Here is a 15,953-nt window from a genome sequence, read left to right on the forward strand (position 1 = left end):
CCCAAGCCTCACAAGACACGTCTGAAAGTAGCCGGGTACCAGCTAAAAAGAATTATGGAAGTACACTACCGGTCAAAAGTTTTAGAACACCTACTCATTCATGGGTTTTTCTTTATTTTGACTATTTTCTACATTGTTGAATAATAGTGAAGACATCAGATCTATGAAATAACACATATGGAATCATGTAGTAACCAAAAAAGTGTTTAACAAATCCAAATATATTTTATATTTGAGATTCTACAAATAGCCACCACTTGCCTTGATTGACAGCTTTGCACACTTTTGACCAGTAGTCTATATATGGAAGTAGTTTGGTTGTAAAATATGGGTAAAAATATATAAATAAATAATTTCCTGATTGATTTATTTTTTGACTATCTGTTGTTCCATGTCTGAATCTGTTATTCAATGCGTTTCTATTGGCTAATAGCAGTAAGGCCAAATTATTTATTATACCTAAAGGAGTCCTAAAATCGCCCATCTTAAAGATACTGGCAAAGGACACACGATGAAGTGTGTGTGTGTGTGTGTGTGTGTGTGTGTGTGTGTGTGTGTGTGTGTGTGTGTGTGTGTGTGTGTGTGTGTGTGTGTGTGTCGCCCCCAACTCTTAAAGATACTGGCAAAGGAGACGATGAGGTGTGTGTGTGTGTTTGTGTATGTTATAAGATAAAGGATGCCCGACAGACAGAAGAGCACCAAAGACACATGCATAACATGTGAGCTCATCCCTCTCCCTGTTACATACAGTACCTATAATCCATTAAAGCACAGGCCTCTCTCACACACAAATTGATGGTTTGGACATCCTAGGCATACTTGACAAGATGACAGGGCAAATAGTGTGTCTCAACAGAGTTTATAGGTTGACTTTCAAGTTCCATCTAATAATATCTTTACACACAGCAAATCTAAGCCTGTCTGCGGATATAAACAATGTTAAAAGCCATAATGCAGAGCGGTGCTTGCAATAAGTCAGAGAGGTAGTAGTAGTGTGTTTGGGGTTGGACTTGAAAGCGCATACCAGACCCAGCGATACCCTATTATGAGTAAATCAGTGCTGTGGGCTCTGTAAATTATGAGCCTGTGTGTGTGTGTGTCTGGGTGTGCGTGCATGTGTGCGCGCGCGCGCGTGTGTGTGTGTGTGTGTGTGTGTGTGTGTGTGTGTGTGTGTGTGTGTGTGTGTGTGTGTGTGTGTGTGTGTGTGTGTGTGTGTGTGTGTGTGTGTGTGTGTGTGTGTGTGTGTGTGTCCTAGCCTCTTCTTTGTGTGGTTGTTATTCATGTGCAGGTTACTGATTGATCCACCAGGCTGAGGGAGTGGCGTACAAGGCAGAGAGCAGCTCCACATACAGGGCTCAGCTACCAGGGTCAGACACTCACACACTGACACTAGCATGTGTGAGGTGAGCACCCTGATTTACAGTCTAAGATGAATGCAGTCTGACAAATATGCACATTGCACTCTCTCACACACACACACACACACACACACATTCTGAAATACTGTAAAATAATACTGAGAGAAACATACAGCTCACAGTGTGTGTGTATACAGTATGCATCCCCACACAGACCCATATCCCTGTACAGTATCTCCACACACAGTTTCAGTTCTGATGTCAAAACCCCATTGTCTGATGGTAGCCCACTCCAAACACCCCCACACTGATCCTGAAGACAACCTTCTCCAAACACCCCCACACTGATCCTGAAGACAACCTTCTCCAAACACCCCCACACTGATCATGAAGACAACCTTCTCCAAACACCCCCACACTGATCCTGAAGACAACCTTCTCCAAACACCCCCACACTGATCCTGAAGACAACCTTCTCCAAACACCCCCACACTGATCATGAAGACAACCTTCTCCAAACACCCCCACACTGATCATGAAGACAGCCTTCTCCAAACACCCCACACTGATCATGAAGACAACCTTCTCCAAACACCCCCACACTGATCATGAAGACAACCTTCTCCAAACACCCCCACACTGATCATGAAGACAGCCTTCTCCAAACACCCCCACACTGATCCTGAAGACAACCTTCTCCAAACACCCCCACACTGATCCTGAAGACAACCTTCTCCAAACACCCCCACACTGATCATGAAGACAGCCTTCTCCAAACACCCCCACACTGATCCTGAAGACAACCTTCGCCAAACACCCCCACACTGATCCTGAAGACAACCTTCTCCAAACACCCCAACACTGATCATGAAGACAGCCTTCTCCAAACACCCCCACACTGATCCTGAAGACAACCTTCTCCAAACACCCCCACACTGATCATGAAGACAACCTTCTCCAAACACCCCCACACTGATCCTGAAGACAACCTTCTCCAAACACCCCCACACTGATCCTGAAGACAACCTTCTCCAAACACCCCCACACTGATCATGAAGACAACCTTCTCCAAACACCCCCACACTGATCATGAAGACAACCTTCTCCAAACACCCCCACACTGATCATGAAGACAGTCTTCTCCAAACACCCCCACACTGATCCTGAAGACAACCTTCTCCAAACACCCCCACACTGATCATGAAGACAACCTTCTCCAAACACCCCCACACTGATCCTGAAGACAACCTTCTCCAAACACCCCCACACTGATCCTGAAGACAACCTTCTCCAAACACCCCAACACTGATCATGAAGACAGCCTTCTCCAAACACCCCCACTCTGATCCTGAAGACAACCTTCTCCAAACACCCCCACACTGATCATGAAGACAACCTTCTCCAAACACCCCCACACTGATCCTGAAGACAACCTTCTCCAAACACCCCCACACTGATCATGAAGACAACCTTCTCCAAACACCCCCACACTGATCATGAAGACAGCCTTCTCCAAACACCCCCACACTGATCATGAAGACAGCCTTCTCCAAACACCCCCACACTGATCATGGAGACAACCTTCTCCAAACACCCCCACACTGATCATGAAGAACCTTCTCCAAACACCCCCACACTGATCATGAAGACAACCTTCTCCAAACACCCCCACACTGATCATGAAGACAACCTTCTCCAAACACCCCCACACTGATCATGAAGACAACCTTCTCCAAACACCCCCACACTGATCATTAAGACAACCTTCTCCAAACACCCCCACACTGATCCTGAAGACAACCTTCTCCAAACACCCCCACACTGATCCTGAAGACAACCTTCTCCAAGCACCCCCACACTGATCCTGAAGACAACCTTCTCCAAACACCCCCACACTGATCATGAAGACAACCTTCTCCAAACACCCCCACACTGATCCTGAAGACAACCTTCTCCAAACACCCCCACACTGATCATGAAGACAGCCTTCTCCAAACACCCCCACACTGATCATGAAGACAACCTTCTCCAAACACCCCCACACTGATCATGAAGACAACCTTCTCCAAACACCCCCACACTGATCATGAAGACAACCTTCTCCAAACACCCCCACACTGATCATGAAGACAACCTTCTCCAAACACCCCCACACTGATCATGAAGACAACCTTCTCCAAACACCCCCACACTGATCCTGAAGACAACCTTCTCCAAACACCCCCACACTGATCATGAAGACAACCTTCTCCAAACACCACCACACTGATCATGAAGACAACCTTCTCCAAACACCCCCACACTGATCCTGAAGACAACCTTCTCCAAACACCCCCACACTGATCATGAAGACAACCTTCTCCAAACACCACCACACTGATCATGAAGACAACCTTCTCCAAACACCCCCACACTGATCCTGAAGACAACCTTCTCCAAACACCCCCACACTGATCATGAAGACAACCTTCTCCAAACACCCCCACACTGATCCTGAAGACAACCTTCTCCAAACACCCCCACACTGATCATGAAGACAACCTTCTCCAAACACCCCCACACTGATCATGAAGACAACCTTCTCCAAACACCACCACCACTTTGTTATTAGTCAATATCCTGTCTCCAGAGCTGAACAAATATGCCCAGAATGTGACAGCAGCTCCGCACACGTTCCGGCGGGAGACAAACAGGACAGATGACGACGACATGACCAGACATGCACTCCCTGCTCCGATGCAAACTGTGGGAAGGGAGTTGTTGGGAAAGGAGACATTCAATGGGAATGGGTTGTGTACACTACACAGAGCAGCACAGAGCCAAGGGCTTAGGGTTAGAGACTGTGGAGACTCAGGTTGCGCCCCAAATGGCCTAGCCCCTATGGGCCCCTGTCAAAAATAGTGCACTATATAGGGAATAGGGTGCCATTTGGGATGCAACCTCAGAGAACGGAAGCTGTAGGTTAAAGCAAATAGAGTGGGTTCTAGGAGTGGGTGAGTGAGTGAGACACCATTAAGGGTGAAAGAGTGGGTGAGTGACTGAGACACCATTAAGGGTGGAAGAGTGGGTGAGTGAGTGAGCCACCATTAAGGGTGAAAGATTGGGTGAGTGAGTGAGCCACCATTAAGGGTGAAAGATTGGGTGAGTGAGTGAACCACCATTAGGGGTGAAACGTGATGCTGGATACAGGCTTCGTACAGATACAGGCTACAGCAGGTGTTCACACATGGAGGTTAAACATAGTCAGGAGGGGAGAGGAACAACACAGGGAGAATGACCAGCCATGCTGAGTATCATAGATGGATGAATATAGCACCTTGTCTCCATGCTGAGTATCATGGATGGATGGATATAACACCGTGTCTCCATGCTGAGTATCATGGATGGATGGATATAGCACCTTGTCTCCATGCTGAGTATCATGGATGGATGGATATAGCACCTTGTCTCCATGCTGAGTATCATAGATGGATGAATATAGCACCTTGTCTCCATGCTGAGTATCATGGATGGATGGATATAACACCTTGTCTCCATGCTGAGTATCATGGATGGGTGGAATGAATATAACACCTTGTCTCCATGCTGAGTATCATGGATGGATGGATATAGCACCTTGTCTCCATGCTGAGTATCATGGATGGATGGAATGAATATAACACCTTGTCTCCATGCTGAGTATCATGGATGGATGGAATGAATATAACACCTTGTCTCCATGCTGAGTATCATGGATGGATGGATATAACACCTTGTCTCCATGCTGAGTATCATGGATGGATGGATGGATATAGCACCTTGTCTCCATGCTGAGTATCATGGATGGATGGAATGAATATAGCACCGTGTCTCCATGCTGAGTATCATGGATGGATGGAATGAATATAGCACCTTGTCTCCATGCTGAGTATCATGGATGGATGGATATAGCACCTTGTCTCCATGCTGAGTATCATGGATGGATGGATGGATATAGCACCTTGTCTCCATGCTGAGTATCATGGATGGATGGATGGATATAGCACCTTGTCTCCATGCTGAGTATCATGGATGGATGGATGGATATAGCACCTTGTCTCCATGCTGAGTATCATGGATGGATGGAATGAATATAACACCTTGTCTCCATGCTGAGTATCATGGATGGATGGATGGATATAGCACCTTGTCTCCATGCTGAGTATCATGGATGGATGGATGGATATAGCACCTTGTCTCCATGCTGAGTATCATGGATGGATGGATGGATGAATATAGCACCTTGTCTCCATGCTGAGTATCATGGATGGATGGAATGAATATAACACTTTGTCTCCATGCTGAGTATCATGGATGGATGAATATAGCACCTTGTCTCCATGCTGAGTATCATGGATGGATGGATGGATATAGCACCTTGTCTCCATGCTGAGTATCATGGATGGATGGATATAGCACCTTGTCTCCATGCTGAGTATCATGGATGGATGGATATAGCACCTTGTCTCCATGCTGAGTATCATGGATGGATGAATATAGCACCTTGTCTCCATGCTGAGTATCATGGATGGATGAATATAGCACCTTGTCTCCATGCTGAGTATCATGGATGGATGGATATAGCACCTTGTCTCCATGCTGAGTATCATGGATGGATGAATATAGCACCTTGTCTCCATGCTGAGTATCATGGATGGATGGATGAATGAATATAGCACCTTGTCTCCATGCTGAGTATCATGGATGGATGGAATGAATATAACACCTTGTCTCCATGCTGAGTATCATGGATGGATGGATATAGCACCTTGTCTCCATGCTGAGTATCATGGATGGATGTAATATAGCACCGTGTCTCCATGCTGAGTATCATGGATGGATGGAATGAATATAGCACCGTGTCTCCATGCTGAGTATCATGGATGGATGTATATAGCACCTTGTCTCCATGCTGAGTATCATGGATGGATGAATATAGCACCTTGTCTCCATGCTGAGTATCATGGATGGATGGATGGATGAATATAACACCTTGTCTCCATGCTGAGTATCATGGATGGATGGAATGAATATAACACCTTGTCTCCATGCTGAGTATCATGGATGGATGGATATAGCACCTTGTCTCCATGCTGAGTATCATGGATGGATGGAATGAATATAACACCTCGTTTACATGCTGAGTATCATGGATGGATGGATGAATGAATATAACACTTTGTCTCCATGCTGAGTATCATGGATGGATGGATGGATGAATATAGCACCTTGTCTACATGCTGAGTATCATGGATGGATGGATGGATGAATATAGCACCTCGTCTACATGCTGAGTATCATGGATGGATGGATGGATGAATATAGCACCTCGTCTACATGCTGAGTATCATGGATGGATGGATGAATATAGCACCTCGTCTACATGCTGAGTATCATGGATGGATGGAATGAATATAACACCTTGTCTCCATGCTGAGTATCATGGATGGATGGATATAGCACCTTGTCTCCATGCTGAGTATCATGGATGGATGGATATAGCACCTTGTCTCCATGCTGAGTATCATGGATGGATGGAATGAATATAGCACCTCGTTTACATGCTGAGTATCATGGATGGATGGATGAATGAATATAACACTTTGTCTCCATGCTGAGTATCATGGATGGATGGATGGATGAATATAGCACCTTGTCTACATGCTGAGTATCATGGATGGATGGATGGAATATAACACCTCGTCTACATGCTGAGTATCATGGATGGATGGATGGATGGAATATAGCACCTTGTCTCTATGCTGAGTATCATGGATGGATGGATGAATATAGCACCTCGTCTCGATGCTGAGTATCATGGATGGATGGATGAATATAGCACCTCGTCTCCATGCTGAGTATCATGGATGGATGGAATGAATATAGCACCTCGTCTACATGCTGAGTATCATGGATGGATGGATGGATGGATATGGCATCTTGTCTACATGCTGAGTATCATGGATGGATGGATGAATATAGCACCTCGTCTCCATGCTGAGTATCATGGATGGATGGATGAATATAGCACCTCGTCTACATGCTGAGTATCATGGATGGATGGATGAATATAGCACCTCGTCTACATGCTGAGTATCATGGATGGATGGATGGATGGATATAGCACCTTGTCTACATGCTGAGTATCATGGATGGATGGATGAATATAGCACCTCGTCTACATGCTGAGTATCATGGATGGATGGATATAACACTTTGTCTCCATGCTGAGTATCATTGATGGATGGAATGAATATAGCACCTCGTCTCCATGCTGAGTATCATGGATGGATGGATGGATGGATGGATATAACACCTCGTCTCCAAGGCTCTTCGAGAGTAACTTTCCTCATCCACCACCCATGTATGGCACCTCACTGGCACACATTCTGACGGCAGACATTTAGGACCAGAGCAGACGATCTGTTAGCCAATCCTCATCACCTATAGACCAGATATGAAGTAATCTGATGAGGGCTGTATATTGTATACCACAATACATTTACATTTGACATTTGAGTCATTTAGCAGACACGCTTGTCCAGAGAGACTTACAGTTAGTGCCTTCATTTTAAGATAGCTAGTTGGGACGACCACATATCACAGTCATAGTAAGTACATGGAGAAGATGACATGTTCACATCCGTCCATTGGTGAAACAAATGAATAGTGTTGCTGGACACAACCCTTGTCTTTCTGCAGGGCAGTGGAGAGGAAGCAGTGGTGAGAGGTCCATCAACCTGTCAATCAACTGGATTTGCAACCAAACTGTCAAGAGACAACATTATCTCAAATGGAAACACACTCTACCACATCAATGTATTATTCATCTCTAATCTACATACAATGATACATAGAGACCATACTGCAAGTAAACATCATATTCTTCTTGAGGTTTTCATTAAGTATCTTTGGCCATTGTGTGATGTTCAGACCTTGAAAAGCACCTCTCATTATACCAACAGATTAGAGGTCAGGTAAGTTCACTAATGGCTCTTGTTAGTACTTTGCCATTCACGACAAAGCTTTCAAACATCTTGTGAATTATTTGACAGCAAGAATACAGACAGACTTAACTATTGTCAATAGTCAGACATTGTTTAGTCAAAGACTAACAGAAATGGCCACGCCTGGCTCCATGTGTGGCTCTTTGAAAGGGGAAATTCACAACAAGGGTAACTTGATGATCAACTACCTTTAAGTAATAAGGCACCTCAGGGTTTGTGGTATTTGGCCAATATACCACGGCTAAGGGCTGTATCCAGGCACTCCACGTTGCGTCGTGCTAAGAACAGCCCTTAGCCGTGGTATATTGGCCATAATATACCACAACCCCCCGAAGTGCCTGATTGCTGTTATAAACGGGTTACCAACGTAATTACAGCAGTAAAAATACATTTTTGTCATATCGATCGAATTTCAGGGCTGGAATCACCCAGTTTATAATATCTGATAACTGATCACAATCAACAGAACAGCAACATGTGTTGAAACAGTATATCACTCAACAGTTAGACGATGAAGGTGGGATGGTGGGATACTGTGAAGTGGTTGGAGCTTAGTGACTCATTCAGGGATCATGGTGGCAATCATAACTGACCTTTAGAGTACAGGAAAATAAATCATTACCCCATGCCCATGTACATGTATCTCTCTGGGGCACGTTCACTTTCCCTCAACACAGATAACCTACGCGCACGCGCGTACACGTATCCTACAGTTACATATTTACAAGTAACCTAAAGTTACAGAATTGAAGCTGATACTGTGCACATTTAGATGGACAACTGTAAAATAACAATGTAAAGTGTTATAATAACATTACAGCAAAGTACTAAGAACAACAGGAGTATCCATAATAAATATTCCATCAAATGGCACACCTACCTGAATATCCTGATTTCTTCATGATGATCCTTCGTACAGAAACGACTTGCTTTAAGCCTCGATATGAGTTGTTATTTTAGCCAGGCAATGTCTCAGACGTGTTCGATGTTGTCCGTGGCAATCAGATCCTCATTTACAACCGTAGTTTCACAGGTATCTCGGTGCGCGCTTTTCTCCCTATTCCTCCCAATCCTGGAACGTTAAGCTTTCCGAACACACTTGGCTGCGGGGAAAATCAGGGGAACCGCTACTTCGTGGATTTGAAGTAAATTAGTGAATTATTTAATATATCAGGATCGAACGCGGACAACAGGGAGTTAACCTCGGGGCCAGGCTATCTCTAGATAAGTAGAATGGATACAATCACACCTGCGCTACCAACGCACGCCCAATCTGAAGGCGGGACTTGGAGCAATATACTGTACACAGTAATCAGAGGAAGTTATGTCAAAGTTCACGGTGATGACACTGTGGGCTAACCCATTGACAAAATATACATTTAGAAATCACAGTCTGACAACAAACAATTGCTTACGGCAGTAGGGTGGATCATTACTTACTTTAAAATAAGAATCCACATCAGTGTTTGATTGTAAATAGGCTACAGTTGTAATATCCTTTTCAGGTACAGTATCACTTTAGTATGAAAAGACTTCGGCAAAGACGTTTTGCTGAAGTCAAAATTCTCGTGCTTATACTACAACAGATGTGTGAAAAGACCCAATTAACAGGTGATTAATGAAGGATGCAGCCAGTAGCTCATTTCACTGTGGGAATTATGTTATGTCAATCATATCAAAGTGTACAACTGTCAGTGTCATTCAATCATGCAAATAAGACTTGATGAAAATGATAATCCTCGACCTCATACAATGTGCTGCTATTCTGATCTGAGGAGACCTCTTGTGGACGTTTCTTGAAGGACAAACATTTGACATCCTGTGTACTTCTTCTAAAACCTAGGTGAATAGAAGCAAGTATGTACATTTTTTAAATTAAATGTAAAAATAAGAAGCAAGTATGTGTAGCTGCTGTCCAATATGGCGACCTTCGTATAGGTTACTGGGTGTGTCGAAAGGAGTGGGTGTATGTGCCTGCTGACCTGGCTGAGGTGCTTTCCACTGGGCAGCTGTATCACGATGTCGCCGGCGGTAGCTAACATTGCGACCTGAGGTGTTTCCCTCTGGGCAGCTGTATCACCCCTACAAGCTCTCACAGTCTCATGTCAGAATTAGACGTTCATCCATGTTTCTCAAACGTCAAATTTTGAAGTTGTTCAAAACACCATATTTAGTGTTTAAGGTTAAGTTTAGACATCTCACTAAAGGCTTCAGTCATACAAAAGTTATACTTAAATCCGAACTGGTTCCCTAGCAGATTAGTAAGAATGTCTCACCTCATGTTCACGAATGGTCTTTTTACCTTTATTCAGATTACAACCTCTCAATTTCGGTTATTTGAAAATGAAATAAACTCCAAAATATGGCTATTTTTAAAACAAGCCATACAAAGTTGGTTGCAATTTCACTTTAATCCATCAGGAAAAAACAGAACAAATATTACAACAAATATTATGGTTAAACTCAAATATACTAATTGATTTGAAAAAATCTACAGTACTGGTCAAAAGTTTGGACACACCTACTCATTCAAGGGTTTTTCTTTATTTTTACTATTTTCTACATTGCAAAATAATAGTGAAGACATCAAAACTATGAAATAACACATATGGAATCATGTAGTAACCAAAACAGTCTTAAACAAATCAAAATATATTTTATATTTGAGATTATTCAAAGTAGCCACTCTTTGCCTTGATGACAGCTTTGCACACTCTTGGTGTTCTCTCAAACAGCTTCATGAGGTAGTCACCTGGAATGCATTTCAATTAACAGGTGTGCCTTGTTAAAAGTTCATTTGTGGAATTTATTTCCTCCTTAATGCGTTTAAGCCAATCAGTTGTGTTGTGACAAGGTTGGGGTAGTATGCAGATTATAGCCCTATTTGGTAAAAGACCAAGTCCATATTATGGCAAGAACTGCTCAAATAAGCAAAGAGAAACGACAGTCCATCATTACTTTAAGACATGAAGGTCAGTCAACCCGGAACATGTCAAGAACTTTCACATTTTCTTCAAGTGCAGTCACAAAAACCATCAAGCACTATGATGAAACTGTCTCTCATAAGGACCACCACAGGAAAGGAAGACCCAGAGTTACCTCTTCTGCAGAGGATAAGTTCATTGGATTTACCAGCCTCAGAAATTGCATCCCAAATAAATGCTTCAGAGTTCAAGTTACAGACACATCTCAACATCAACTGTTCAGAGGAGACTGCGTGAATCAGGCTTTCATGGTCGAATTGCTGCAAAGAAACCACTACTAAAGGACACTAATAATAAGAAGAGACTTGCTTGGGCCAAGAAACAGGAGCAATGGACATTAGACCGGTGGAAATCTGTCCTTTGGTCTGATGAGTCCAAATTTGAGATTTTTGGTTCCAACCTCCGTGTCTTTGTGAGAGGTGAACAGATGATCTCTGCATGTGTGGTTCCCACGGTGAAGCATGGAGGAGGAGGTGTGATTTAGGTCAGTGATTTATTTAGAATTCAAGGCACACTTAACCAGCATGGCTACCACATCATTCTGAAGCGATACGCCATCCCATCTGGTTTGCGCTTAGTGGGACTATAATTTATTTTCATTGGTCAATGACCCAACACACCTCCAGGCTGTGTAAGGGCTATTTGACCAAGAAAGTGAGTGATTGAGTGCTGCATCAGATGACCTGGCCGCCACAATCACCCGACCTCAACCCAATTGAGATGGTTTGGGATGAGTTAGACAGCAGAGTGAAGGAAAAGCAGCCAAACAAGTGCTCAGCATATGTAGGTACTCCTTCAAGACTGTTGGAAAAGAATTCCAGGTGAAGCTGGTTGAGAGAATGCCAAGCGTGTGGAAAGCTGTCATCAAGGCTAAGGGTATTTACTTTGAAGAATCTCAAATATAAAATATATTTTGATGTGTATAACACTTTTTTGGTTACTAGATTATTCCATGTGTGTTATTTCATAGTTTTGATGTCTTCACTATTCTACAATGTAGAAAATAGTACAAATAAAGAAAAACACTTGAATGAGTAGGTGTGTCGAAACGTTTGACTGGTACTTTATATATACAACCTATCCGCAATATTAAAGCTGATCTACCCACAAAAAATTAATTTAAAAGAATACAATAAAAGTTTAGACATGAACTCAGAATTTTTAAGTTAGGGTTAAGTTTAGGCATTAACTCTGAATTCTTAAGTTTAGGCATTAACTCCGAATGGTTAAGGTAAGGGTTAAGGTTTGGGATAGGCTCAAAACCAAAATATCAAAAACAACTTTCTGTCGCTGGATTCGAACATGCGACCTTTAGCATTAGATTCAGATGCATCCACAACATCCTAGCAAAAACAGAACCTACTTGAAGGTAACACTACTCATAATTGCCCCTAGTGGCTGGTTTACACGTCATCTCCCGACTATAGTATGTGAGCGGAGTTGAGCGTTCTGAAATCCCGCTCATCACTCAATGTCCTTTACTAAGAGCAGTGTGCTCCACTAAAAAACACTCCTCGCTCAAAGAATACAAAACTACCGCTCCAAATTCGCTCCATTCATTAAAATCACAACCAGCATCTATTTTTGTGACTACTTGGACCTACCAGTTGTTTTTTTAGTATTGAAACCAAACCATATGATTTGAATGAAACATATTTTAATAAACAACTGTAAAACGCGCTCATCATTTCAATTAGGCTGCATGTCATATCAACAGCATATACAGTAAACACTAAATAGGTCCAAATCCAGATAGGGGACGAAAAGGAATTATTTGGGCTATATTATTTATATTATTTCAAGGCCACAGCCTATAAATAAACAAATTGTGAAGCACTCGCGAGTGATACACATTAGGCTGGCAGTGACATTAATAAGCACTCAGGATTTAAACAACATTTATTTGTATTAAATCATTATAGTCTACAAATTGCACACATGACTTACTAAGATTCAAATACAAAATAAAGGAAATATGCCTTATTGCGCTCCATCTACAGTGCCTTTGAATTCGTTTTTAGAAACATGAGTTTTGCCAGTCTGTGGCTTCAGGCTCATGCGATGGTGCAGGCCAGCAGCGGAGTGCGGAGAATACCCTCTCAGCGCTTGCAGAGCCAATGGGGATGCTAAACACCCTTCGGGCCACTTTTGTCAGACTGGGAAGGGATATGTAGTTGTTTTTTTGTTTTTTTTCTGTAGGTAGGCCTAAAGGATTTTAGATAAAATAACCCTATCAAAACAGAAATCGCCTTGAAAGAGGTAGCATGCCAGGACTATTGGGCCGAAATCAATGATGGCCTATTGTATAGATAATATAACAAATTTAGAAAAAAGAAGAAACCCGCACACTGCTCTTGATAGTATCACTGTTCTTTAATAAGCTTTACATATTGGGCACACGGCCTTCATCAGAGCTTTTGTGAGTTTACTTTTTCGTCAATAGCGGCCTTGTGTAGACATAGCCCCACCCAGATCCGTTCCACGCATCGAATGGGGTTGGAGTCGAGGGAAAACAAATAAATTCTACCAAATATAACAATGTGCATTTCATAAATATTCGAATAAAGTGTGTACATACAACGTATTAAACACGTCTGTAAAACCACAATGAGGACATGTCCTACCAAGTGTAACAGTATAACTTCAGTACGTCCCCTCGCCCCGACCTCGGGCGCGAACCAGGGACCCTCTGCACACATCAACAACAGTCACCCACGAAGCATCGTTACCCATCGCTCCACAAAGGCCGCGGCCCTTGCAGAGCAAGGTGCAACACTACTTCTAGGTTTCAGAGCAAGTGACGTAACTGATTGAAACGCTAGTAGCGCGTACCCGCTAACTAGCTAGCCATTTCACATCCGTTACACTAGCAAGTTGTCATAAATCATTGGGTACATCACAAGAAAAACGTCAGAGTAATCTGAAATGGGTGCATAATTCATGTTCACATTTACAACATAACATGCATGGGCATTTCATCATTAAACCCTCTAGGAAATAACGTCTGGAGGGTGAAAATCCCAAAACATTATCTTTTGCTCGGAGTATTATTTATATCACCTCTCCTGTCTGATATATTCACTTTCTCTATGCCACAAAATCTAAAGGTAGAAATGTCATGTTTTAGGTCATTAAAATGTACTGCGACTGGATAATCCCTGTCCTTTCTCCTGATTGAACTTTTATGTTCACTAATTCTGTTTGAGAGAACGAGAGGTTTTACCTACATAACACAGCCCCCATGGACATTTAATCATGTAGATAACATTGGTGGTTGAGCACGTAATAATGTAATTTATTTGGAACCATTTTCCTTTATGTGGGTGGCAGAAATATTCACACTTCATCATATTGTTGCACTGTGAGCAACCTCTGCATTTATAGCTACCGTTCTGGAGAGGGCGTAAAAGAGCCTGGCTCATTTTCTTTTGTGGCTGGCAGTTGGCATGGACCAATTTATCGCGTAAATTGCGACCTCTCCTACATACAATAAGTGGTGGATTCTTAAATTCAGCTGGCAGAGCTGGGTCCGATGATAAAACATTATGGTGTTTCTTGACAGCATCTTCCAATTTTCGCAAGTTCAGAGTATATGTGGTTGTGAACATTACAGTGTTCTTAAACTGTAGTTCGTCTTGTAATGCCATATTAAGAGCTTCATCCACACATTGTGGAGAGTAGCCTCTTCTTAGAAACCTATTGCGCATCTCCGCTGCTTTTTCTAGATAGTCCTCTGTGGAGTGGCATATACTGCGCAGTCTGAAAAACTGGCTTCTTGGAAGTCCTCTTTTTAACGGCTCAGGGTGGAAGCTGTCCCCCTGTAACAGAGTATTTATGTCAGTTTCTTTTCTGTACAGAGTTGTAAACAGGGTTCCATTTGATTTCTCAATCCACATATCGAGGTAATGAACACGTTTAATGTCACATTCAACAGTGAATTTGAGATTGGGGTCAATGTCATTGAGTAATGCCATAAATGTCACATCTGCTCCTGCCACGCCCTCTACTGCTCATCCTGTGTCTCCTTGACCTGCCACCATTCCCCCAGTGCTCTCTCTCTCTCTCTCTGTCTCTCTCTCTCTCTGATTGTGTGGGCGGAGACAGGTGTGCTGGAGTCAGAGCAGATCCCCACCAGCTGAAACCGGTTCCATAATCAAGACTTCTACAAATACTCAGTAATCTCTGCTCAGTCAGTCTACGGTTCTAGCCGTTTGTTACTGTTTAGATCCTGTTATGCCTGTTTTCCTTGCATGATGCTGTTTTCCTCTCCGCTACAGTTCTGCCCGCTCTGACTCTGGTCCCTGTCTCCAGTCCCACGTCTTGGTTACCTTGGTTACTTCATCCCAGTCTCCTCGTCTGAGTCTGCTCTTGGGTTCCCCTGTTCCACTCCATGTAACAAAGTCTGACAGATCTTCTCCCGTTCCTCCCCATATGCAAAACGTTGCCAATATATCGATACCACTTCAGGATTTTGATGGGTATTCGCTAGTATCTCTGTCTCTCAAATAGTGAGCTCGGGCTGCCAGCCCCCGTATGGGGGAATGCTGGTATATAGACTCTCAACATCTAATGTGACCAAAATGCAG

General features: G+C 43.1%; 1 protein-coding gene across 1 annotated transcript in view; it reads right to left on the reverse strand.

The window, feature by feature from the left end:
* The window catches only part of LOC120043843 (septin-9-like), a 149,772-nt gene extending 140,161 nt beyond the window's left edge, over window positions 1-9,611 (reverse strand). The window contains exon 1 of the mRNA XM_038988440.1: window positions 9,264-9,611. Coding sequence (XP_038844368.1) covers window positions 9,264-9,285 — 22 coding nt within the window. The 5' untranslated portion in view covers window positions 9,286-9,611. The remainder of the gene's footprint in view (window positions 1-9,263) is intronic.
* Between the last annotated feature and the right edge of the window lie 6,342 nt (window positions 9,612-15,953).

The sequence above is a fragment of the Salvelinus namaycush genome, chromosome 3 (assembly GCF_016432855.1).
Source record: "Salvelinus namaycush isolate Seneca chromosome 3, SaNama_1.0, whole genome shotgun sequence".
Classification (NCBI taxonomy): Eukaryota; Metazoa; Chordata; class Actinopteri; order Salmoniformes; family Salmonidae; genus Salvelinus; species Salvelinus namaycush.